This window comes from Nesoenas mayeri (assembly GCF_963082525.1).
Source record: "Nesoenas mayeri genome assembly, chromosome: 1".
In the NCBI taxonomy this organism is placed as follows: domain Eukaryota; kingdom Metazoa; phylum Chordata; class Aves; order Columbiformes; family Columbidae; genus Nesoenas; species Nesoenas mayeri.
In genome coordinates, this window is record NC_137541.1 from 202,230,116 (window position 1) to 202,258,002 (window position 27,887).

General features: G+C 40.6%; 1 protein-coding gene across 1 annotated transcript in view; it reads left to right on the top strand.

The window, feature by feature from the left end:
* Positions 1-2,156: 2,156 nt before the first annotated feature.
* SLC36A4 (solute carrier family 36 member 4) overlaps positions 2,157-27,887 on the top strand; it is a gene marked incomplete at both ends in the record, with an annotated part of 103,814 nt that continues 78,083 nt past the window's right edge. The window contains 6 exons of the mRNA XM_080338630.1: positions 2,157-2,184; positions 11,841-11,961; positions 12,709-12,799; positions 13,927-14,015; positions 15,283-15,378; positions 16,970-17,054. Coding sequence (XP_080194756.1) covers positions 2,157-2,184; positions 11,841-11,961; positions 12,709-12,799; positions 13,927-14,015; positions 15,283-15,378; positions 16,970-17,054 — 510 coding nt within the window. The remainder of the gene's footprint in view (positions 2,185-11,840; positions 11,962-12,708; positions 12,800-13,926; positions 14,016-15,282; positions 15,379-16,969; positions 17,055-27,887) is intronic.

Consider the following 27,887-nt stretch of genomic DNA (forward strand, 5'->3'; position numbering starts at 1 on the left):
CCCCAATTGGTGGCCATTTTGGGTCCTCCTTGGAGCAGCAGGACTGTGACACAAGGTCCTCCCTGTGGTCAGGGACACCTGCCATGGATAGGCCTCGAGGCTGAGAGCCCTCATGTTCACAGGTGGGTGAATGTGCTACAGGATCCTTTCCCCTCCCCAAACCCTAAAAGCTCTTAGGTCACCCTAACAGAAGAGTTGCTTCCACTTGTTTTCTGTATCTGTTTTGTGACATACAAACCCATTGTATTGTATGGACTCCTGTTCTGCAAAACAAATTGTTGTTACAATATTTGTGGTTCCACCTCCAGCATTTAGTGATTTTGTTGTGTGACACAGCCAGAGATTAAACTTGGGTTTAGAAAGACCTAGCAGAGCAAGTATTCTAATAAGGAGCATTTAAGCAGACAAAAAGTTACCCCAAAGTGGTCCTTAAAGAATTCAGGCTCAGGTTTTAATAAAAAAATTAAAAATGGAAGAAGCCGGGCATTGTACTCCATCTGACCTTGTTCTGAACCAGCAAAACCAACATGAGTTGAATCCACAGTTTCTAAGAGGTGAGCTGCATATGCCATTTAGAACATGATGGCAAGGGTATATAAGCTTTTGGTGACTGCGATATTCACATCACGAAGTGATTTTGCATTGATGGATGGATGACTAGAATTTAACCAGATGTTTGCATTAGAGCAAATCCTTCTATTCTTACCAAAGAGGTACAAAATGCATGTTACTAAATCATGAATATCCATCACATTGTAGTATCTCCTATTTTTTTTTTTTAATATTAATTGATCACCACTGGTTATTCAAGTACTTGATAAAATTTTTGGACCATATTAGAAAAATCTCTCTAAATGCATAACAAAGTTCCTCCTGGAAGAAGGAACTATGATGCAAATAGTGGCAACTAGTAGAAACAAATTGTTTTGCATTGGGTAGGAAGTGAAATAAAGATGTATTACATCCTTAATGTGTTTTCAACATGTACGTGGGATTTAATGACAGCCAAGTCCTGAGATGCAATGACCAGATAGAAAGAATGAACACTCGCAACAGAATAAGCATTTTGAATACACATTAATGATCTTACAAGGTTTTCTGAACAACTTTGGCATTGGTAGAAACAATGGAGAATACAGAATGTCCATGAATAAAGAAAATACATATACACTGTGTAAAGGCTTGACACAAACACTGTAATTAGTGAGTCAGTTCCTTAAATCAATAACCCGCAGTCACAGATTGCCTACTGAGAGCCCTCTTCCAAAATAAATTTGAGGAAGCCAAGTAATAGGTCACTCACATGTCTCTTTTTTAATGAAAGTTTAGAGAAGTGTGGTATCCAGAAATAAATGTAAACTTGACAACTGAAAATGAATATTCTCCCCATTGGAACTTATGATTCTATGATTCAAATTTTCGCCCTACACTTGCAGTTCCCTGCCCAAAGCCAGGCTCCCCAGCCTTGCAGAGCGGGATAGATGTCACCAGGGCTTTATGGGGCCATCAGACCTAAGGCTGCATCAGACCCACAGAGCAACACTCATTCCCATGGGGCAGCCCATGCTGATCTAAGAGCAGCTGCTCCTGAAAGGCTCTGAAAGGAAAAAAAAAACATGGATACAAATTTATTCACCCAGAGGGTGCTGGACACTGGAACAGGCTCCCCAGGGAGGTGTCACGGCCCCAAGCCTGACAGTGTTCAACAAGAGACTGGACAACACCCTCAGACACACGGTGTGAACTGTGGGGGTGTCCTGTGCAGGGACAGGAGTTGGACTCGATGATCCTTGTGGGTCCCTTCCAGCTCAGGACGTTCTGTGATTCTATGAAATTAACGTCCTAGCACTGGAAGGCAAATACAAACCACCCAGAGTTGCATAACTGCATGAGCTGCTGCAGACGCCTGGCAGGGCCCGCGGCGGCGGGGCTGCGGCAGTGCCGGGCACAGAGCAACGCCCACACCGGGAGGCACCAACGAGCACGCGGTGTCTGTCCCACCCACGCCCTTGGAGGACCAACACCGACTCTACCTCAGGCAGCTCTTGTCTTTCCGCTTGCTATCTATGGTTCTCTCCCGCGGGGCGCATGCGCAGCTCCTTGCCGCGCCGGCCGGCTCCACATCGGCGGAAGGGCGAGCGGAGAGCCAGAGGGAGATGGACGGCGCCGGTAGGGAGGAGCTCGGTGAGGCGTGCTGTGCGGCCGGCTGGCGGGAGCAGCTGCGGGGCAGCTCGCTGGTGGCTTGCTGCGGGGCGGAGAGCGGGGGGGCGTGGGTGTGAGGAGCGGCCGGCCAACTGCCACCCCCCTCCTCTCCAGGCGGAATGGTTCGGCCCGGGGGGATGCGCTGCGGCGCTCAGCGTAGCGGGGCGGGCGGGATGAACCATCCCACCCGGGGGAGGGGTGCGCCTTGCCCCGGTGGTACCTTCGCCTCATCGCGCCGCGGCCTCCCCAGGGAGGGACCCACGGCCGGGGCTCCCCAGGGCGGGTCGGCGTGGGGAGGATGGGCCGCGGCCCCGCCCGGTAGAACCGGCTCCTCAGCGGCGGTGACCTGGAGATGTCAGTTGCACCCGGCTGGCTCTGGGTTTCCTTGGGAAGTCACGGTCTTGCGTAGACGTTCATGGAGATACTTTCTCTTTACATCGTTAGGTGATGCTTTTATCTAGGATGAAAGTGTGTTTTTTTTCTTTCGGGTTAGTGTTTCGAGGTGTTGGCTGTTTTCATTGCGGATTACTCTCTGTAGCTTTAAATCTGAGTGCAGAAGGGCACGCGTTTGGTTACCTCTTAACATGTCTGTAGATGGACAGGAGAGAGCTCGTAGCGGGTTGAATTACGAGTTACAGCCAGTTCTGGCCTGACGGGGCAGACTGACGGTCTCATCTCGAAGCTGTGTTCTGCTGTCATCTGAAGAATTCATCCTGTCCAGCAGAACTGCTTCACGTTTGTTGTCCCAAAGGCTGGTCCTTCCTGCAATGAGAGATTGCCACCTTCTGAGCAAAGGGGGCAGGAAGAAATTTCAGCTTCTTGTTTTGCTAAAATTCACAGATCTGACAGTTTCCCTGTCGGAACCCTTAGAACCAGAATTTTTTATGGGATTAACTGCTAAAAAACGTGGGTCAACATCTGATAAGATTTCAGAAGTTTTTTTTTACGTGGTTTGGTCCTACTGGATACTTAATAAAACTTAAGTCTTACCAGAGTGTCATCGCTTGAAAGTGTGTTAATCACGTAGAAATGTGTATCTTGGTCTAGAGAGGACAGCGGGTTATTTAAGACATCCTTCCAAGTAAACGATCCATTGGGTTGGGGTAAAAGCACTCCTCTGAAAGTGTATAATAAACTATGGAGACCTGTTCACACTTTGGTTTAATAATTCCGGTGTCCCATTTAATTAGGCTTCTGGTTTTGATGGTTATGACATAAAAGCAAACAGTTCTTCCTGGTTACCGAGTGGCGTTATTGACTTTCAACATTTGTACAGAAATAACTGTTCTTAAGATTAATAAATTCTACCATAAAGCAAAATGAATCTACATCTACTTTATGAAGTTATAGTCTGTAATGGAGAGAAATAAATAAAGATACAATTTCCAATAATAATAATAATTAAAAAATTCAAATAGCCAGGAAGCATAGCTTTAAAATTCTTGAAAAACAAACAAGCACACCAAAAGCTAATGTTAACTTTTACTCTTCTGGAAAATGTAATTATTAATATTTAATATGAATTTTTAAACTAGATGAGTTTTCCTTTTTAATTTTCATTCTGGATAACACATTTTAATTTGAGGGTTCTTCTTCTTTCCTTGTTCTTATGTCTTGTATTCAGTAGGAATTGTAGCAGAAAATAAAAAGGGAGCTGGCTTGTGTGTGGTTGAATGGGATTATCTGTTAGCTTCTCCCTTGAGCTAGAAACATTTACAAAAGTCTGTCAATCTGGACCAGTGTGCCCCTGGCACTACCATTCATAGTCACTTTGTGCTGATCTGTAATTTCTTCAGCGGTTGTGGAAGCGTGTGACTGATACGGAGATGATTCAGTGAATCCAGCAGAGAATGAAGAGATGAAAGAGAAGAATGTTTTAAAAGTTGTGTGTGCTTGAAGGTCATTTATATGGGAAATAATTTAAATGAAAGCTCAAGAAATAGCATGAGAATAAAATATTTCATCACAAAAATTGAGGGCGAGGAAAGGTTAGTGCGTGTGACTTGCGCGTGGCCATAGTTTTTGCTTATGAAGGGGAACGTTTACTTACTGTGTGCCAGCAGTATGTGGTTGGAAATGCAAAATCTTTCATGCAAATTTTAAAACAGGACTGTTATGATCCTACTGCTAGCTCAGGAAATGGTATAAAATTGCCACCATATGTGGTCTTTCTCTTCTCATCATTTGGGAGAGTCCACCTGCAGTGCTGTATCCAGGCTTCCCAGCACCAGAAGGACATGGACCTGTTGGAAGAGGTCCAGAGGAGGCCATGAAAATGGTCAGAGGGATTGTCCTGGTTCTGACTGGGACAGAGTTAATTTTCTTCTTAGTAGCTGATATAGTGCTGTGGTTTGGATTTAGAATGCAGATAATGTTGATAATATACCGATGTTTTAGTTGTTGCTGAGCAGTCAAGGACTTTTCAGCTTCTCATACTGGCCTGACAATGAAAAGGTGGGGAGTGACAAGAAGCTGTGAGGGGTCACCGCCGCGACAGTTGACCCCAACTGACCAGAGGGATGTCCCACACCATATGACATCATGCTCAGCAAATAAAGCAGAGGGAAAAACAAGGAAGGAGGGGACATTTGGAGTGATGGGGTTTGTCTTCCCAAGTCACCATCATGTGTGATGTAGCCCAGCTTTCCAGGAGATGTCTGAACACCTGCCTGCCCATGGGAAGTGGTGAATGAATCCCTTGTTTTGCTTTACTTGTGCATGCAGCTTTTGCTTTACTTATTAAACTATCACAACCCACAGGGTTTACCGTTTTTGCCTGATTATCTCAGCCTTCCCGCTGTGGGGGGGAAGTGGGCAAATGGTGTGTGGTGTTTAGCTACCTGATGGGTTAAACCACAACAGGGCTGGAACACCCTTCCTGTGAGGATGGGCTGAGAGAGTTGAGTTCATTCAGCCTGGAGAAGGATTCAGAGAGACCTTATTGTGGCCTTTCAGTACGTCAAGGGAGCTTGTAAGAAAGATGGAGGGAGACTTTTTACCAGGACCTGTAGTGACAGGACAAGGGGAAAGAGTTTTAAACTGAAAAGAGAGTAGATTTAGATTGGACTTGAGGAGGAAATTTTTAGGCTGAGGGTGGTGAGACACTGGCACAGGCTGTCCAGAGAAACTGTGGATACCCCATCCCTGGAAGTGTTCAAGGTCAGGTTGGATGGGGCTTTGAGCAACCTGATCTAATAAAGGATGTCTCTGCCCATGGCTGGAGGGGTGGAACAAGATGATCTTTAAAGGTCAGAAACCTTTAAAAGTTTCTATTGACTATAGGTATGGACTAAAAAACTTTGTGTATAACTTGTGGTTGGAAAGCTGGTTATCTTTCTTTTGGGTCAGTGTAGTGCATTGCATGATTGGTTGCAATATTGAGGAGTATATTGTATGGTGAAAACTCTGTGGGAAAGATACTTCTTAAAAACTGCATCATGCTCATGTAGACATCTCCTTAAAGCTCAAATTTTCCATTTTCAGTAGCAATCAGAGTAGTACTGTACGACCCAAGTGACCTGCTGTTTCTTCAGGAGGCGTCCCTGAAAAGCAAAGTGGTTACTGATATTTCAGATAGCAAAGGATTTTTTCCCCACAAGAATTAACGTTTTGGAAATATGCTACATGAAGGCACTTAAGAATTTAAAGATACCAGGACAGTATGTGTGGCATGAAGGATGGACAGGCAGGAACAGGCTCCCAACTAGAGGAGAGGCTGGCTTTTTGGGAGTGGATCACTAGTGTAAATATTTTAGTGTCAGCTTTCTTCCTGCCTCTTTAGTAATGTTTTCATTACTGCCATCATTTCAATCCTTAACAAAGATCAGGATCTAAGTCAAATGAGGAAAAGATGAAGAAAAGGGGTAATGATCAGGTGTTCAGTCTCATAGGTGAAGAGGCTGGCTTCTGTTTGAGTGATGATTCAGTCTGGAAAGAGAGCATCTCCTCCAGCTCATGGGTTATCTGTCATCCTGTTCTTGATCTTCCATGACAAATACAGCAAATTTAAATAAATCAGGACAGTATGTGTTGTCTGACCTGCATATATCATCTTTTTGTCATAATCAATCAACTGCTGTGTGGGACAAATGAGCTATGGCTCAACATCTGAGGTAAGGCCAACCAAGGGAATGGAGAGTGTCTGCTACAGATGCCAAGTCAGGCAGAAGACTGGCTGTACATACAGACTGTGGGACGAGATGCTGGAGAGCAGCTCCACGGAGAGGGATCTGGAGGTTCTGTTTGATGGCAAGTTGAACATGAGCCAACAGTGTCCCTGGCAGCCAAGAGGGCAACTGAGTCCTGGGTGCATCCAGCACATCATCACCAGCCGGGCAGGGAGGTGCTCTGCTCTGCTCTGCACTGGAGCGGCCTCACCTGGAGCACTGCGTGCAGTTCTGGGCACCACAGGATAAACAGAATATAAAGCTACTGGAGAGTGTCCAGAAGAGGCTATGAAATTGGTGAAGGGTTTGGAGGCGAAGCCGCATGAGGAGCAGCTAAAGTCACTTGGTTTGTTCAGCCTGGAGGAGACTGACAGGAGACCTCATGGCGGCTACAGCTTCCTCACAAGGGGAGGAGGAGGGGCAGGTGCTGAGCTCTTCTCTCTGGTGACCAGTGACAGAACCCAGAGGGAAGGGCAGGAAGATGTGCCAGGGGTTTAGGTTGGATATGACGAAAAGGTTCTTCACCCAGAGGGTGCTGGAGCACTGGAACAGGCTCCCCAGGGAGGTGTCACGGCCTCAAGCCTGACAGTGTTCAAGAAGAGACTGGACAATGTTCTCTGACACACGGTGTGAACTGTGGGGTTTTCCTGTGCATGGATAGGAGTTGGACTCGATGATCCTTGTGGGTCCCTTCTAACTCAGGACATTCTATGAAGAGGTGGATGAAGCCTTCTTTAAACAACTGCAAGAAGCCTTTATTGTTTGCAGGTCCTGGTTCTCATGGGGGACTTTTATCACCTAATGCTTCCTAGGCAGGCAATATGCCAAAAGCCCAAGGAATTGAGGAATTTTCTGAAGTGCTTATAGGGAGATTTCTTTTGTCCATGTGCTTAATGAGTCAGTAAGGGAAAACGTGTTGCTGGTTCTGCTAGTCACAAATATGGAAGAAGATGGATGGCAGCCTTGGCTGCAGTGACACTGGATGATGAAGATCCTGAAAGCAAGGAAGGCGAGTTCCGGATTAAAGTATAATATGCTCTGTGATGGTGAACGGATGCATGTTCAGGTCATCTTGGTCGAGAGTCTAGTAGGAATATAGGAAACATTTTTGTTCTATTTGTTTTGTAGTGGTAGAGTGGACAATAAGAACTGAATTGTGTAACTCTCTAATGTACACAGGGAAGAAACCTTTTTTTAAAAAGATGTAACCTAGAATTCACATAGATGCTATATATTAGTTTCTAAATAGCTGCTGTTTTATTTTCCTGCCACAGTAGAACCCAGAAAAATTCAGTGCATATTGCCAATCAGATTGTGCTGTTGTTGGCTGACAAAGAAGTCGGTAACTTGTTTGATGTTGTCTGATGCAATACTGGTAACTAGGAAAAACAGACTTGTACCTGAACTTCTTTGAAAGTTCCCTAAATATGTTTCAAATTTCTTGCTGTTAAAGATTATGATGCTGACATCTTGTTCTGTAGTGCTTTAACTTTTTGTTTGTTTAAGATATTGCTATTGTGAAATAAATCTACCAGTTATTGCAAATGTGTGTATTTTGCTTTGGGCTTATTTGGTACAATGTTTCATATGCGCTTGTGGAATGTACTGAAATAATCAGGACTGGTATTTACATAGATGACAAACAATAAAAACACTCCAAAGCAATCTTGCTTAAGGACAGCTGCTCTGAGGCAGTCCTTCAGTAAGCTACAAAACCACGGGAAAAGTTAAAGATGATAAATGAGTTAAAAAAACTTAAAAACACAACCCAGTGGGTGAACTGAGGAGGATTAGATTGTAAACTGTTTTCTTACCTTGTGTTTCTGCAGAACAATGAATTGCTCAGCACTTCTATACACGGCAGTAAGTTACGCAGTTATCGATCTGGGATAGTGATGACAATAACCCTTAAATGACTAGATGGCTTTAGGCATGGACAGATGAATATTTGAGGGAAAAAAAATAAGTCATCTTAGAAAAATTCTTATTACTTAAAAATTACAGGAATGCTCGAGTGTGTCTAAATCCATTCTTAAAGCACTGCCTTTGTGATCAGAAGGGTCAGGAAGTTGGGAGAAAAGTAAAATGAGGTGTCTGTAAAATTCAGAGTTGCATGGTAAACAGTGTGGATGTATGTAGATATCAAACACTTCAGTATCAGGCTGGAATGGAAGAAGTGAAATGTACTCTTCTCCCTTGACTGAGCAGTTGCTGATACTCAGCAGAGCTGTGGGTCCTAAGGGACATGCTGGTCCCTTCACACTGCTACATAGGAACGTTACTCACTACGTGTTGTCGCTATTGCTTAGCGTTACAAACAGCATCCTACAGAATGTGATGGAATCCAAACTGGAAAAGTAATTTAGCAATGATTTCTTTTGTATGTTGTTGAATCTCATGTGATCACGGACTTTGCACACTGGTAGTTTGGCTTGTTACTAGTGAAAACTCTTCACATTGTTAGTTCAGACTCAAAATCTAAAAAAAATGAAAATGAGCCTAATGACTTGCGCACTGAGTGAAATTGCCAGCGTGGGCACTTTGCTTCCTCTGACGGATCAGAGTTTTAGTCCAGAAGCAGCAGGTTTTGGTGAGTGTTCCATGAGCCCAGCAGTGACTCAGAGCTGAGAGGATGGTCATGGTGTACTCAAGAACTACTCAACACAGTACTGTGGGAGTAGAGGGAAGGAACTTCTTTGCTCACGCTTCTTTTGATCAATTCGTAGACTATATGTCTTGTAGTGAAAGATGATTAAGTCTATCTTGACTTGTATAATTAGAATATCAGTGAGTATAAATTTATGGTATACTCTATAGTTGATTTTGTTCTCCAGTGGGGATCTCTGCCCTGTCAAGTGCTTTCATGGCTGGTTTTCAGCTTCATTGACACCAGATTCAGATGACCTTTTGCTGTTTTCAGGAGAGTTTGAGCTATGTGCTTTTAGTTTTAACTACCTGGATAAGCTGCCTTCTGCTGTATAGGATATATTACACTTGTTCTGCGCTTTTTCTTTATAAGTTCTTCTTGCTTAGGATTGGCTTCAGTGCCCTGCTGATGGGTTAGACATCTTTAAGATTTCATAAAACCTTAATGATTTGTTGAATGGGTGTAGTGGTTTGACCCTGGCTGGGCGCCAGGTGCTCACCAAACCGCTCAGTCACTGCCCTTCAGAACTGCCCAGGGGAGAGAAAATATAACAAAAGCTTCATGGGTTGAGATAAGGGTAGGGAGAGATCACTCAGCAATTGCCATCATGGGCAAAATAAACTCAAGTTGGGGAAATTAATTTAGTTTATTACCAGTCAAATGAGAGTAGGGTAATGAGAAATAAGAAAAAAATTGAAAGAACACCTTCCTCCAAACCCTCCATTCTTTCTGGGCTCAGCTTCACTCCCCATTTCTCTACCTCCCCACTGAGCGGAGCAGGGGCACGGGGAATGGGGGTTGTGGTCAGTTCATCACACATTGTCTCTGCTGCTCCTTCCTCCTCAGGGGAGGACTCCTCACACTCTGCCCCTGCTCCAGTGTGGTGTTGTTCCCATGGGAAACAGTTCTCCATGAACTTCTCCAACGTGAGGCCTTCCCATGGGCTGCAGTTCTTCATGAACTATGCCAGCCTGGGTCCCCCGCAAGGTCACAAGTCCTGCCAGCAAACCTTCTCCAGCCTGGGCTCCTCTCTCCACAGGTCCTGCCAGGAGTCTGCTCCAGAATGGGCTTCCCACGGGGTCACAGGCTCCTTTGGGCATAAACTTGCTCCTGGGTTGCGTCCTCTCTGGGCTGCAGGTGGAGATCTGCTCCAGCGTGGACCTCGATGGGCTGCAGGTGGAGATCTGCTCCAGTGTGGACCTCGATGGGCTGCAGGGGGCAGCTGGGCTCACCATGGTCTGCACCAGGGGCTGCAGAGGAATCTCTGCCTTGGCACCCGGAGCACCTCCTGCCCTCCTTCTGCACTGACCTTGGTGTCTGCAGAGATGTTTCTCTCATGTATTCTCACTCCTCTCTCTGGCTGCTGTTTGTTCCACAACAGGTTTTTTTTCCCTTCATAAATACATTATCCTAGAGGCGCTACCGCTGTTGCTGATGGGCTCAGCCTTGGCCAGTGGTGGGTCCATCTTAGAGCCAGTTGGCATTGGCTCTGGGAGCTTCTCACAGCAGCCACCACTGTAGTGCCCCTGCTACCAAAACCTTGCCGTGCAAACCCAACGCAATGGCTAATTTCAGTACATTCTGTATTTCCTGTCTGGTTTTGTGCATGAATCCTGTTTTGATATTAAGTAGTAATTTTTATCAGATTGATTGTAATAAATCCCCCAAATAAAACTCGTGTTTGGCAGGTTCATATACCACTTTAAAGACGTCAGTCATCCATACCTTCTGTTAAGTGCTTCTACAATCTCACCAGTGTTAGAGAGTTCACAGGTATTCAGTTAGCATCTGTATTTTTCTTATGGAATAAATAAGCTTAGTATAGTTAAGGTGTTTAGTGTTCACTCAAATTATGAAATATTTTTGCATGCTGAATATTGAAACATATTTTAATGTAGCTAATGTGTTGTGGTATTCAATGTTTTCAGAGTTCTGTAAAGAAGATGATGATTGTACTGTTGCACACTCAGTATTTCTTTTAATAGAAAATGTGAAAATCACAGGGATTTGTAATTTTTTTTGGTGAAAATGATGGAAGTTGAGACTTATTCAACACATTTTATGAATGGATACTGTGGTAGGCAAGTGTAAGGTAAATACTCTCTTTGCTCTTGGCAGGATTTGTTTTGCTTAACTGCAGTAATTTAGAAGTGGTTATAATTTAATCAACATTAAACTGGTGTTAAGCCGTCCATTGTGCCTGAAAGGCAATTTTGTTCTCTGCTGGCTGCTTGCTGTTGCTTGGCACTGTTACTTAACTGCATGGTGGAATTGCACTTGTTGACAGTGGTGGCAGTTCATGGTGTTTTAAAAGGTTTGTGAAATTAGAGCTTTCAAAGCTCACAGTGTAATTCTCTTGTCTTGGTTCTGTCACCAGTGACTGGAGACATCTTCTACAGTACCTGTCTTACCTGTCCATTTTAGGATGGGATGACTGGGGAGGGTTCCTTTGCTCACCACTGACAAGAGTAGCCTAAATCCTTAGTTTTGCAGTAATTAATGGTGGGTGAGTTGAATCCCATCCTTTTGCAACAATGGATGACTTTTCTGTTTTGCAAAATGATTGAAACCATCAACATTTTGATGATACAAAGTTGTTTTTCTTAATGAAAACCTAGTGTTCGGCCATAATAATAGTGATAATAATGACAATAATGAAATAGGGTGCCACTTTAAAGAGAGTTTCCTGTGCAGATTTGTGTGTATCTACCTCTGTAGTTAGGAACACAGGTAAACCTCATAGCATGGGAAGTTCGCATCATGTTTTACTTGTAAACTCTGTGTTTGTTTCTAATGCTAATGTGGTTTTAACTCTTGTTGTACAGACATGGAAGTAATGAAGCCTTTAATTGATGAACAAAATTCAGATGGCATTTCGGATGAAGAGCATGATACTATCCTGCCAGTTGAGAAGCATTACCAGCTTGAGAATGAAGAAGGCATTACGTATGTTTTACTCTTAGTATTGACTTTTTGAAATTGTTGCCTCTGACTTCTTTGTCGTAAGTAGTTTACAGAACTCTTAAGGGGTTTTCTTGCACCTGTGATGCAGCTTTGTGGTTATACATCAAGACTTCGCTTAGTTCTGCCAAAAAGTAGCTCATTTTGAGCAGATTCTCTGTCCTTTGGAAGTTAACGATGTTCCACGGTGCCCATTTATAAAATAATGGGATCACTCAGAATCCAAGCACTGTTTAAAGAAGGTTTTGATTGAGTTTATTTTTTTTGTAAAGAAACTTCAGAAGACTTTGGAAATGATCTCTTTAATTAGAAGAACTTGTAAAGGTTTTGTTGTTGTTGTTTGATAAAGCTTTGGCTGTCAGATCAGTGATTTGCAGCTGGTGATTGTTTTGAATGTTATTGACTCTAAAAAAACATTGATAAAACTTGGTAATTTTGACTGTGAGGTAAAAGGACAATAAAATTGCACAGAAAATAACCTTTCACAAGCTGGAGGAAGGACTGAATATCAAACTTGTACATTCTGTTTGAGGAAGCTCACATGTTAAGACGAATAAGAACATTATTTGAATGTGCTGCGTATTCTTTAAAGTAGGTAGAACACTGTAAAGCTCTTAATTTATCCCTTTATTAATAAATGACAGAGGGTGTGGTGTTGTTTTTTCTTTTTTTTTGTTAATTCCCCACCAATCAGCGTAGTTTTAATGTGACTTCCAATATTTTTATCCTCAGGTTTATACAAACTCTTATGCACCTCCTCAAGGGGAACATTGGGACTGGGCTTCTTGGTCTTCCACTTGCAATAAAAAACGCTGGCATTGTGGTAAGAATTCAGTTATTTTTCACAGATCAGAAAAACTACCTAGAAAGATCTACAGATACGTGTCTGAGCCTGAAAAATAAAAATCGATACTTTTTGTTTGTCACTACAAACTTCAACAGAGTTTTCTATTTTTCCTCTTTAGTCTGGTGAGGTTAGTACTGAAGAGATTTTTTCTAAGTTACTATTTCACCCTGAAGACTTTGTATCATGTGGTGTTGGTGTATTTTTGCTTAGCCAAAGTGTTTTTTTTCTGGTGAAAACAAAAACTTGTCAGAAAGAAGAAAGGTTTTGATTCACTCAGACTCCTATGATGTCTCATGGGAATTGTTGTTATGGGCTTGTTTTATCTTTGTTCAGACTTCTCTAGAGCCAGATTGTATGTCCTAACATGCAACATTGGCTTGTTAAATCAAGCTTGTGTTCCTGCAGCAGCAGGATATAGCACAGCTTGTTTACAGCAGGTAACAAACAATGCATTTCCTAAGGCAGGGTAGATTTAATCAAGTGAAGTTTTCACCTTACAACTAAATAATCCTGCGATTCTCTATTTCAGGATGTTCAGTTTAAGAATGGAAGTTGCTTTTGAAAAGCAAGTACATTCTGTGAAAATTTTTGGTCAAACTTCCACTCTGAAACAAATTATGTAATTTGAAAATTATCGATAATTTGTAATAGTAGAAGTTACATTGGTTGTGGTGGTTTTCTCTTTTTTTATATACTGCACATCATCAAGTTTACTAATGTAAGGGAAAGTTACCTTTATTGTCATTGCCCCTTTAAGGTTGTTCAAACCACTGTTTGGATTGTGCGATAAATGCAGTTTTCTCTCTTGATGAGCTTTTTTTGGCAAATATCCTAATGAAGCTGTTAGAGGAGTAAAGTTGTTCACTCCTATTTTGTATTTATGGCTTGATTACCCCTGAGTAGCCTTCTGTCAAGTAATGAATTAAAGTAAGGAATACCATGAAACATCATCAGCAAATCCTCCTCTGTGATGGCAAAAAAATCCAGATCCATACAATTTTTTAATTCTTAATTTACTTGATACAATGTGACATTTTTGCATGTAAACATTATTGAAAAATTCTGTTTATCACCCATGTCCTCCCTTTTTTTTTCTATACCAGATTGGACCAATCAGCCTTGTGTTCATAGGAGTGATATCTGTTCATTGTATGCACATCTTGGTACGTTGCAGCCACTGTCTATGTCAGAGGTAAATGTGGAACTACTCATTCTGTTGCTGGATTTGAGTGTTGTTTTTTTCTTTCTTCTTTTCTGCTACTGATTTTTGGCCTACAGAATGTCCTGGTGCTGGAGCAGTTTCTTCTCTTCAGAATCTTGTACTTGAAAGCAACACAAATTCTTATTGTGCAACTATAAATGATAGCGATGCTTTGTGCAATGCTGCTTTAATACATTGAAAAAATATTTATTCTCTGCTCATACACAAAATGAAGTTGGTTTAACGTGCGTTGCCCAATATCCTGTTCCCTGTCTTTACTCACAAATAATCAGGTCTTTCTCATTGCAGTTCTAGTTGCTTAGTTTCAGTCCTTCTTTGTCTTCATAGCTTCTAAATCTTCATAGCTTTCGAAAATGTCCAATTGATAAATAGCCAGTGTATAAGTACTTTATAGGAATAAAAGACAAACTAAGAATTGCTGGTAATATCTTTTATGATTATTTGTGAGCTCTCTTAGGATTGTGACAACTTGATTCTTCAAAATTGTAGTGCTGAAGGAATGTGTTAAAATGATACTAGAAAGCAGTTAAACAGTAGATACTCCTCCAAGTGAGATGTACAGTACTGGTAGTAGTTATTAAAATTTGACTGATAAAGTATTTTGAGTAGTACTGACTTTTATTAAACGTTTTTATCTTACTGTCAGGTGTTAAAGAGAAGCAGTGGGAGGGTCTCGTATTTAGAAAATGCAATGGAGTTTTTGAACTGAATAGAAACACAAAACTGTTCATGTCCCTGTAGCTGGAAAAACTACCTTACCAGTTTAGTGTGATACTGTACTGTGAAAGGATCCTGTCATTCCTGAATTCTTCACGTTTTCCTCTGTAGTTCTGAATGGCCTGTGAGGATGTATGTAGAGCTAAGATCACTGAAACTGTTGGGATTCTCTGCTTGTCCAGGAAAATCTGTTGAATCTTGTTGAAGTTCTTGTGACTTTTAGGTTTGAGATGAATTCCTTAAGCTGGTATTATAAGAATCTAGTTTTGGATTAATTTATCAATAAACTAATTTAGTACTGTTGAATTAGGGGGAAGCAGCGTTATGGTTCACATGCAGCTTGAGTGCTGAACAGCCCTTCCTGGGGGAAGCAGCGCAAACCACACCTGTGAAATTCAGCAGCTGCAGGATGGTGCCACATATGATTACTTGTTATAATCCTGGAGTCACCAGTGTTTCCAAGGTAGGGATCTAGGCCCTCATAGTTTTTAGTGACTCCATTCTTTCTTCATTCTTTTAGGATGAAAAAATCCACACTGGGATACAGCGATACAGTCAGTTACGCCATGGAAGTGGGACCCCTGACTGCTCTTCAGAAACGAGCTTCTTGGGGACGGTAAGTTTGCATTAGAATTTCATGTACTAAATTGGTTATTAAAAATTAATGGCTACACTTGGAATGGTTAGGAGATTTCCTTGTTACTAACATGTTACCTGCTTTAAGATGTGTTCCCTATGCTTGAAATATGTTCATGCAGTGTTTTTTGTTATTTCCTGCAGCCAGCTAATAGTGGTGACATGGCAGGATTGGGAAGTATCTCCCTCCGTTAGGCATTGCAATTTTCAGGTATACAAGAGCTGTGAAGAAAATAATACTGTTTAGTAATATAGGAAGAGATGTGGTATAACCAGAAATGCATTCTGTATTTTCCAGTGTAGTGAAGTGATTTAAGTTTTCATTCTCTTTTGCTGTAAACACGTTTCTCTGCATCAGAGTTCGCTCCTTAAGCAAGTTGGCACTGCAGATGTGAATTACTTCAATATATTTATTCTAAAAGGAAGCAGAGCAATTCTTTGATTCCTTTTAAATAAAACATTAAAATAATGGAAAAATATTTACTATATTTTGTAATAATGACATGCAGATATTAATAGCTTGTTGTCTCTCATAAATACTTTACCCCTCTTTGAAAAACGACCGTTATTTTTTCTTTAGCACTTGTTGCTGTATAGCTGTTTATGGAGTTTATGGTATGAATACACAGTAGTGGAATTCAAAAACACAGACACATTGTTCAACGATGTAATTTACTTGAGGAAGAATTTTTTTGGTCCAGTTATTTTCAAGGATGCAGCATCTTGAGTCATGTGCTTTGGCTACTACTTTGTCTCGAATATGAAAAAGATGATCTAGTCTTAAGATCTTTTGTGGTGACTTTATAGGAATGGAATAGAGCTCAATTAGAGGGAAAATTGGTCTGTAGTGAAATATAATGACAATTCTGTAATACATCAAAGAGTTACAAGCCACAAAAGGCAATTTGATTTCCAGAGACACTGTGCTGCAGCAAATCTATCCTCTGAGGCAGATCTCTGGCTCTGGCCAAGTTTCATTACAGCATCTTCAGGCCACCATTGTGTACAACGTTTTTCAAACACAATCTGAGCCATAATTCAGGGTGTTTTTTTCAAAGAGATACAGTGTCTGAATGGATATTTGGATACACTGATATAGACTGACTTAGTAATATGTGAAAATGTTTGTTATCTGGAATTGCTGAAACCTAGAGGACTTGGACTTTATGAGATGTTTAGTCTGATGCTGGTGGAAAACTGTTGTGTCAGGGGCTAACGGACCCCAGCAGGATTTATTTGTGCATTGAATATATATGTCTATTTTTTATATTTGTACCACATCAAGTCTTTGAATTTCTTTTTACGCAACTTCAAAATATTTGAGCACCTTCTTTTACATTTTTTTTAAGAAACTTTGATGCCTACTCAATATTACCTTAAAAAGCAAATACACACAAAACCACCCTATTTTGCCGTAAGATTAACCTGCATAGCAGTGCTTATGAGATTAATGTATCATTTGAATCCAGCATTTGTATTACTGTAAAAAGGAGTAGTAATTGCGTATTAGGTAGAAAAGGGTTAATTGTTTGGATCCTAAGAATAATGAATGGGTTTTTTTTCTTCTTCAGGTATGTTGTTGACTTCTTCCTAGTGATAACACAACTGGGATTTTGTAGTGTTTATGTTGTATTCTTGGCAGAGAATGTGAAACAGGTGAGTAATGTTACTGTATGGAAACAGTTCTGAGTTTAAATTAATTTTTCCTCCCTTTTATTTCCTCTCCTCCTAAAGTCCAATGAACTACTTGTAAAATGTGAAACTGAGAGATGCATAGAATGGGTTCTACGATGGTTTCCACAAAAGAGCTTTTGGTAAAAAGGAGCAATATGCAAGATGAACTAAATTCAGATCTTGTGCAAGTGTTTGTGACTCATTGTCCTCTGATTTGTTTGTCAAATTTACAAATTAATTGTGGAAATGATAGAAAATAAGTCTGAAATTGGTCTAGGAGACAGTGGAGCCTGATGGGTTTTTTTTCTGTCAGGCCTTCTGTTGACTCCCTTTGTTTAGCCCAGACCTCCTGGGCATGTTTTCTCCCTTTTAATGTCACTGGAATCTTTCTTTGGTTCTTGTTTAGTCTCTTCCCTTTTCCAGAATGGTCTCATCTGCCATGGAATCCATTGTATCTAAACCAATCCTGATTTTTGTTCTCAAAAATGCCTGACATTGAAATTTCTGCAGCCTCCTCAGTAGTCAGTTCCAATGCTGTCTTATCTGTCAGACAGCTGCTTCTTTGTAGAAGCTAAAAAATTCTTATCGGCATTATAAGTCCTTTATTTCATGTTCTATCTATAGGTAATTTATTCTTTTCTATTTGTGGATACCTTTTATATTTTTGAATATTCTTATCATGCCTCCCCATGATAGGGACACATAATAGAATCTGTGAATGTTCTGCAGTTCGTCACATCTCTCTCTTTTTTCCAAGTTTTATCCCTGAATTTGGTTGTGCTACTCTAGTTGAAGTCTTGCTTGTGACCAGTAGAGCTGAAAGGTTATTTCAGAGGTCTAACAGATCATAGTCCAGACTTGACACTTCATTATAATGGTGATTTTGCAGGAGCATGTCATTGCTAACTCATGATTGACTTGTGACCCACTCTGATCACTCAATCCTTTACTGCAGAGCTACTTTCTAGGCAATTCTTCTGGTTCTTCTTTCTGTACAGACGGTTTCTAGTTACCTATAGAATCCTTTATTTTTCCTTACCGGATTGATTTTTGACAGTTCTCAGAGTTGAATTTTGATTGTATTCCTCAATATTCTTACACTTTCCATCCGGATTAGTTATTTAAACCCTGCTTACTACACCGTCTGTGTTATTAATGAAAACATTAAATAGCACTGCTCATGTGGTGTTTCATGTGTTTTACTGTAAACACTATTACACATATAATGTGTAGCGTTAAACATATGGAAAGACATTTCAATATGTTATAAATTTGTAAATAACTTGGATATTAATTATTAGAAAAATATTTATTCTTTTGTGCAAATTGATTTATTTAAGGACGTCTAAAAATCAAGTAGTCATGTCATATTTATGAAAAAATCAGTTAAAAATTGCAAATGAATCCCCTCAACCACAGATGCCTCTACACCTCTCAGACACCCCCAGACCTTTCAATAAAACCCAACTATCCCTATTCTCCCTCACAACCATCCGTCGCTGACAAAAGCAAACAAACCCATGCCTATCTCTTTCATGACAGCTGCTGCTGCTGCTTTCGTTCATGTTTTTGTCTCTCATTCTCCATTCCTTCTAAGTCTTTCTATTTCTTATTGGTGGAGATTTTTCTGACAGGAGCCACAGGCACTTTGAACTTGTGGTGTTCTCTCCTCTACAGTCTTATTAAGGTGCCAGGACGCTACCAATGTACTCTGCTGTGTTTTCTGCTTGTAAGATTATAGTTAGTCACTTAGCATATAGCTAAGGAGGGTGAATCTGGGCCTGTGTCTAAATGTGTGCTTCTGTAATTAGTGAAGTGGGCGAGGAATAAGGTGTGGCGGGTTACTGAGCATTAAACATCCATAAGGGCATTTATTCATAGAATCATGGAATTGTTTCGGTTGGAAGAGACTCTCAGGATCATCAAGTCCAATCATAACCTGACTCTAGCACTAAATCATGTCCCTAAGAACCTCGTCTAAACACCTTTTAAACACCTCCAGGGATGGTGACTCCACCACTTTCTCTGGGCAGCCTGTTCCAAAAAGGGAGAATAAAGGTGTCTTGACATAGCTTAACTTACTTTAATTAGGAAGAAGTGTGTCCCCTTGGGCAGTTAGTACACCCAAGATGGCATGTCTTGTTCTTTCTCTAGTAGATGAGTATTTATATTGTGTTTATAAAGTATTCCAAGTTCTACAAATGAAATCCTGTCCAGATGAGGCAAATTTGTGTATTTGGGAGCTGGATACTCTGTAATTTGCGTCTTGGCAGAGAAAAAAACCCACAACCTTAAAAACTACAGTCCTTCTGTCACAATCTATCTCAATACCTAAAAATCCTATTTTACTTCTGATATGCTTTTGCTGGCCTTTGGAAGTGGGGATTTTTATTGTATCCTTTGTAACAGAAGTTTGAATTGCAGCCTTCCCTGTCAAATAGGTACCTGATCAACCAGTCATTATATATGTGTTTTGACTTTAAACAAAATATAAGACTGAATGCTTATTGACCCAGGCTTTTGTAGATATTAAACAAAATGAAACCTTTTCAGGAAACTCGTTGCTGCTTTCTTGAAGAAGAGTCAAAAGATCTCAGAGGGAAGTGACCTCTGCAAAAGCAGTAGCTGCAGAGACCCATGACATGTGCCTTGTGAATGAATTGAAGTCATCGGGAATTCAGAAGTTCCACTTTCAAGTGTATTTGATTTAGGTTGCCCTGCGCTTTTCCCTCTGGGAAGGAGAAAGCTGTAGTTTCTTCTGGCATCTTTCTGTTGCAGAAATCTATCCCGTAGAGGGCACCAAAGAACACACATTGTTGCTGCTGTAAATGGCATTATTTGAGGTAGTGGAGAGATGAACAAGGTGAGCAGAAGGAATGAGGGATGGAGAACTTACATAAAGGAAAAACATAGTAAAAAGTCACTAATACCAGTCAATACATCTGCGTTATGCTCTGTACTTTTATTATGTTTGCGTGTTGGTGTGCTTGCAAATTAAAAGTCCACCAGAACCAGTGAGAACCTCCACTGAGATATTTTCTTCTATATTCCTAGTTAAAACTAGTACCCAACAAAACTTAGCAGTCTCTTCCTTCAGCTTATTTACTATTACACAGAACAAAAAAGCAACAAAGCATTTTAGAGTGGTTCTGGCACATGAATTAAGTATCCATTAGTCCACATTACTTTGAGGGGACTATTTAGTTAGACACACAGTGGTGCATTCAAGTCTATTTATTTCATCTTTGGAATTCTGCAAAATATTTTATATACCCTTCTCACTAATGGATATGCAGCGTAACTTCTGGTGCCAAATCTTTTCTGATTAGTGTTTGTGGGATTGTAACTGTTGGCAGCATTATGTTAGAGTTTTCTAGATGATTTGTGCTACAACACACTATTTCCAGTTACATCGAATTTCAAACGAACCTTTTTTTCTTAAGGGATATTTTCCTGGAGTACTGAAGAGTCTTAGGTTGGTGGAGAGAGTTCTGGTTAACTGTGATGGGATGCAATAAGGGCGTTATGGGTGAAGGTGTCTAGAATGGAGAAGAATGGTGAAACTGGAACAAGGACTTTGGCTGCAGCAAGACTGGAACAGGAACACTGGGGAACACTGTGTTCAAAAGAGCACTACCCTCTTTTATGCCGTAGTTACTTTGCTTTTCCTGCTTGAGCAACAGAAGACAAGTCAAGAGCTTTGAAATTTATCAGATTGTGCATGGATATGTGCTGAGTTCTCTGGAGAAGTGTCTTTTTCACATTGTTTGCTTATAAAGCTAAAAAATGAAAACATGCTCTTGCTGTGTGGGACATGATCCATCAGTGAGGTGCTACATCATGGAATTTTCCAGTTATTGTAAAAAGGAAAAACCCTTCCAAAACTTAGGAAATTGTACGTAGACGTAAACCTAGAAGTGTTAAAGATGTTGGAAAGTTGAGTACCGAGTAATAATGAAATACCAGAATGAAATGAACGGTGAAACATTTATTTGGCTTGTTCATGCCAAATTACAGGATTACAAGACTTTATCTGTCTGATAACGTGTTGGTTTTGTGCCAAATCTGGCCTTGTGTATTGTACTGGCTATTGCTCTGAGCTGAATAAGGAAGGAATTAGGAGGGTTCAAAGACTACTGGTTTGATCCCACTAGATGTTGAAAAGTGCATGGACTGTATGAAGAAAGAACAGGTTTTGGGATACAGACAAGGAAACAGTGGTCTTGGCTGAAGAGACTGAGGAAACAGAATTATTTCTTGCTTCTGAGGCAGTTCTTCTAACAAGTGTCTTCATCAGTTGGACTGAATTTTCTGCAGTCACTAGTTGTGCATTAGCTGTTTTCTGAGTGCCTGACGTAAGGAATCTGATGACCGAATTTGCACAAGTGTTTGATCTTCCTGGGTACAACTGAAGTGGGTGGATGCTGTGCCCCGGCTGTGTAAATGAGACGTTAGGTGAAGCACTCCTGTAAGGAAAGCTGGTTCAGACATCACACCATCGTGTAAGTTAATGCTTGAATAACTGAAGTGGCTTCTGGTTAAGTTGCCTTGTGACTGGGGACATCGATAGCCATCATGGTCACTATTCCTAGTGACCTCAGTGGCTGTGTACTTCCTTTCTAAAACCATAATATTTCCTCATTTGGTTTAGGGAAATGTTTGTGGAACTACCCCAGGTACAGTCATGTACTGATATTCCAGTGATATTTCAGATTATGTTGCCTTGTTTAGGAAAATGACAGATATGATGTCTGCTGTTCTTGGCCCAGCGTGAGTGCCATGTGCAGTGATACACTAGCAAAGAGCAGCAGGAGATTGGAAGTGACTGTTGTCCAGAAGAGGAATCTGGGATTATATTAATTATAATAATTCAGGAGACTAGGTTAGAGAGATGGTGAGTCATAGTGCATCCTAACACAATCAGCAGAGAACTTGCACTGAGCTAAACAGCATGTGAGAAAGAGTTCAAAAGAGAAAGATGTTTTCCTGCAGCTTTGTGGTTTTTTACTTGTTAGAACAGGTTTAAGTGTTATCTGATTTTTTTTTTAAATAATCTAGTACAACACTTTCAAAGTGATGGTGATGGTAATGTTAGACTGCACCTAAGCAAATCAGAATAATCTCATCTTCATTAGAGTTTTCCTTTGCTGCTCTTTACTGCTGAACTGCCCAGAACCCATTATTCCACTCCAAGAAGGAGAATACTGATCCTTACTTTTTATAAGTTTTGCATTTCACTTCTGACTCAGCTTTCTTCCACCTGTCAGTTGCTCTTGCCTGTTTGTTTAGCTGTGCCACAAGATTAACCTTTGCTGGATCTTTTCTGATGTGCCTTTTCTGAGTCCTCAGTCATGTCTCAAAATCCACCTCTGAGGTATGGATACTTGCCTGAACTCTAAGTGGTACTTCCCTGACTGACATTGTTATAGCTGCTTTTACAGAATCACAAAACGGTTTGGGTTGGAAGGGACTTCTGGAGATCATTTAGTCCCACCCACCTGCTAAAGCAGGTTCACCAGAGCAGATCACACAGGAAGGTATCCAGGTGGGTCTTGAATGTCTCCAGAGAAGGAGACTCCACAACCTCTCTGGGAAGCCTGTTCCAGGCTCTGGCACCCTCAAAGTAAAGAAGTTTCTGCTCATGTTTAGATGGAACCTCCTATGCTTCAGTCTGTAAAATGCTTTATTGACAGGAAGTTGATTTAAAGGTATATATATCCACAAAAGGGAATAAATTGGGCTCCTGTGCTTTTGCATCGGTATAACTGTGTCCATAATATCAGTTACATGATGTATACATGTGCATGTATGTGTACATAAAATTGACTTCTAAAGTATTTTAGTAATGCAGAAACTTGTGTATAATGGAGATAATGAAAACAGACTGACAGTCAACACTTGAACTGAAACTTTCAAAAGTTTCTTTTTTGTAATAAATTGAAATATTAATTTTCGTGTCATGGGCTTCACATTTTGCTGCAAGCCAGTCGAGAGTAAATTTCAGAAACCTCTCCCTCACCCAGGCAATTCTGCTGTCTTTAGCAGTGGTACAGTTCACAGTAACCTCTTCAACTGATGGCAAACCAATCTCTAAAATACTCTGCCTGAGGTAAGTGTGTGCACTTTCAGCAGTTATTAGGGGGTAAGTGGAACTTAACTAACCATTTCATGTGTTTTTTCTCTATATAAAGCTGCAATCCCCCATGGGATAGGCTTTGGGCAACAGGGCTGTTTCAAGTAGGGTTCTGATTTTCTTTTTTTATTTATCTGAAGACTTATAGCAGAATAATCCTCTGGGTTTGGTCAGATCTCAGTAGGGTGTAGGCTATCACAAATAAATAAGGTTTGTTCCATTTTCTGAGTAGAGTTACAAAATACCTTTATACAATGACAGTTGCGACCATACAGAACAAAGATAGGAAGAGAGTGAAGAATTACCCTGCTTTATACTGTCGAGGTGTGGCTAAAGCGGTGCCACTGTTGTGCTCTGGAGACAAAGGAAGGAATCTGGGACCAGGTGGGCTGTATCTGAGAGTGCTGGCTTAGGGTTAGGGTTAGACCTGAAGTCTTTGAAAGACGATACAGAGTTTGGGATGTCGCTGAGAACCAAGGAGAGGCAAATGTTGTACGTATCTGTATAAAAGGCCAAAAGAATAATTTGGAGAATTAAAAGCCATTAAAAGTCTCTCCAATCCCTTTGAAAATCAAGGTTTGAGTCTTCTTGGAGCACATTTCTGGACCCATGAGGGAGAATAAGGAGACTGGATTTACCAAGGGCCTGACCAACTTGATTGCCTTCTATAAGAAAAAAGTCTGAATTTGTACATAGTGAGAAAGCACTAGATGTCACCTTGACTTTAGCAATGTTTTTCATGCTGTCTCTGTCAACATCCTCTTGTCCAAGTAAGGATTTTATGGGATGGATGGATGGATGGATGGATGGATGGATGGATGGGCAACTAGCCCTGACAGCAACTAACAGCATCTGGACTGTATGAACAGAATTGCTGGTAGATTGAGGGAAGTTGTTATCATCCTTTGCTTTGCATTTGTTAGATCGCATCAAGAATACTCTGTCAAGTTTTAGATATCCTCAATACCGGAAAATCATCGACAAACTGGAGTGAGTTTAGGGGAGAGATGCTGAAATGATCTGGGCTGGAGCACTTGCCCTGTGCTGGCTGGGGACACTGGGCTTGTTCAGCTCAGGGAAGAACTGGCTTAAGGAGGACTTAAGAGCTTCTCAGGACTGCAGAGAGGTTGTCTAGAAAATGGCACCAGGTTCTTTACTGAGGTCAAGTGGGAGGACAAGAGAAATTGGTCATAAAATAAAACACAAGTTTCTGACCCAAGGCAAAGAAAACCTTCAAAACAGTTGGGCACTGGAACCAGTTGCTGACAGGGCTTGTGCAGTCGCCATCCTTAGAAGTTTTTAAGATCCAGGTGGAGAATGGGGAGAGGAACAGTGTGGTTTGACCCCATAGCTGATGGAGGTGTGAGCAAGCAATTGGGCTACAGATCTCCTGAGGTCCCATCTAACCTCAGCTATTCTGTGATTCAGTGAATGCAAACCTCCATTTTTCGACGAGGTGAAGGACAAGAATGTCGAGAATACAACTTTTTGTGTAGTAGATAGGAGACTTGACAAGGTAAAGCGACTCAAATGAGAGATGGTGTGGAGGAGAGGAAGGGGCAGCAGGAAGGCTGTGGAACTGACATTTATTCCAGACGTAGAATTTCAGCTTTTGGGTTAAAAACATAAAAGAATTAGGTGTTTTTCATAGTTGAGACTAAGACAGCTGTGACTGAAAATCTGGTTTACTCAAAATATTGATCTGTTCTGAGCAGGTTCAGCATTTAATCTTTTTTTCTTCTTTTTCTTCCCAGCTAGAATGTCTTTAATGCTCTGACTTCTTTCTTTAAACTATATTTCAAGGAACAGGATCTGATGCAGGCTCTGCGAGTCATTGCGTTTGTAAGAATCCATTTGGCCTCCGCTCCCTTCCGCTGATGGATGCAGAGGCAGGGAACAGCGAGGGGGAGAAGGGGTACCACGCTCACAGTGTTGTAAAGCAGACCACAGTGGTTTATTGTTGGAATATAACTCATATCTGAAACGTGCCAGTGGGAGATGGGAAGCTTGGGTCAGGGAGTTGCAGTCTGATAATTTTAGTTGGCCGAGTTTTACTGTTTCTGCATCAATATTAATTCATCTGATGATGACTGTGGAGAGTTTGTATGCAGCTGAAGTATCTTCTTTCTCTGTGCTTTCCTCAATATTTCTCTGAAAGTAAAAGGCAGGTAATTATAAAGGCTATTTCGTATGACCACACTTCCCTAACACAGCGTGGAGGTGTGATCTCACCTTAGGTCTGTCATCAGGGTAGCTGATCACAGCCTAGACTTGAATAGAATTATATAGAATAGTGTGCATTGCATTTTCCAGCTCTATTAACCAGTAAACTGTGGTTGAATATCTAGTTGGACTTTGATGGTATTAATAGAAAAAAAAATCAAATATTTCTGATTTCAGGAACTTCTCATTGATGTTAGTGTGGGCAAATGGAAGGCCTCTGTCTTAATGGAAAACTGAAGTGGCTGAATGCTTGAAATTATCTGAGTAGAAACTGGTTTATCTTGTGGTATTTCAAAAATGTATTTTAGAACCTGAACTGTATCCTGCCTGTGGTTTGTGGTGCGTGGTTGGTTTGTTTGTTTTTAAGGAACAAATCTTTTATTATTTTGACTAATAGCTTATCAGGCTACAGATATTTGTATAAATTGAAGGCAAGCTATGTTAAATATTTATTGTAACTGAGGTTTTCAATGGGACATTCATGCTCAAATCACATTGTAATGCTTAGCAAACCCTCTCACCTTCTTGTGTGCAGAACAGCTCTGGCTACCCATGGACACATGCGAGCAAGTAAACACATGAGGCTGTTGTTAAAGTGAAAGGCAATTAAAGTGCTTGTTCTGTATTTCTATTTTAAGTGTGATGGGAAAGCAGGAAACTTCTACAGAGAGCATTACTTCATGTGGCATTAGGGAAGTAATTTGGATAAGTGTTTGACATATTGCTTGGCAAAGTGGAGTTATTGTAGCTGCGTGAATTCACTGGAATTCAATTCTAAATGTATTTAGCTCTTTGTAGCTTTCTAAAAACATTATTGGTATGAAAACTAACAGATGTTAAATGTCTTGTAAGTGACACTTAAGAGTCTTGCAAGGTGCAACCCATCAGTGTTGCTGTAATGAGTGCTGTCCTCTGTTTTCCTTTAAAGTGAGCTTTCTGGAAAATGTGGTTACAGAATTATATAGTTTATTTTTCCCTTTATCATAATGAAAAAAATCTGTGTAGTGCTTTTTGTTACAGGGGAAAGAATTTTAAATTGTCTGCCTGAGTTTGTGGATTGTTTGAAACAATGGGAATAAAGTGAATTATGAAATTTACTTTTCTCCTAGACTTGTAAAGTCTGAGTTTTGGCAGACTTGCCAATTTGAATGACTTGGTTTACACACAGTTGGTTTTACATTATCAACTCCTACTAGCTCATGAAAGTCTATAGTGCCAGTGATCCCTTGATTGCCTACCGTATCTCCAGCCTGTCCTCTTTTCTCCATCTTCTGCCTCAAAGTAAAAAATTAATAGCCCTGAGTTACTGTGGCTTATAAAATAAAAGAGAAGTAAATATGCTATGAAGTAAATATGCTATTTGCTTAGGACTGCCATGCCTACATAAAAATTTACATTGCAACGGTAATACTTGCCCCTTAATGTGTTTGGATTTTTGAGGCAGGATCTATGTTCTTATTATTTCACTGGCACAGGTAATAACTGACATTTTAAAGAACAGACCACATAGAAAGAAGGGCCCATAAATTAATCAGTCTTGGGACCATGCCTGTGAACTATGTGAGAAGGATAATAGTATTTAAGGTTTGCTACACCTGTGCACTCCCTGGGATTGCAGTGTTATACAGTCTATATTAAGTTTTAAACTGTGGCTCTAGTAGTTGCATCTCTGACACTGTTTCAGAGTATTGTCTTCAGTTGTTTTGTTATATATTGATTTCTTGTTCTTGTTTAAGTCTCTCGGTGCTATAAGAAACTATTTTTTTCTCACTGCCTGTGTATCTTTTCATAGTCATCAAGCCAAAGGCTTTTTGCAGCAGGAACAGATTAAGCACAGTCATGTGCTGGTTTGTAACATGTCAAATGCAATGGAAGGGAAGAGGAAAGGAGACACTCTAGGGAAAAGGCATGATAAGATTTAAAACAAATTGATTTCAACTGTTATAATTTTACAGCAAGCAGAAAAACCACCAGCTCCTGATGTTTTGCTCATGGTTTGCACATGGCACAGAAAATATATTTCCACAAAACAAATTTTGGCCATTATGGACACATTAACATTTTTCCAAAAGAACCACTGGAAGTTGTGAACAGTGCCAAACTCAGTCTTCTGAATTGCACCATAAGCAACTATTGTAATGTCATATAGAAAAAACCTAATACACTTTCACATTGTTTACTACTGTTTATCTGCAGTCATTAATTTATACCAACTCAACTCTCAACTCTCTCAGAGCTCCTGGTTTTTAAAGTTGATTTGACATTGATAAATAGAAGAGTGAAAAATAAAATCATTTGGATTGGAAGACAAGCAGGTTCATATTCTGACATTATTTTGTATTGTGCTGCTGTGATGTGCATGGCAAAGGCATAAGGTCATGAGGCACTGGAGTCGGGTACAATAGTGTTACTCATATAACTTACTCTCCTTAGGAAAATTCAGACTCTTAATATTTAGA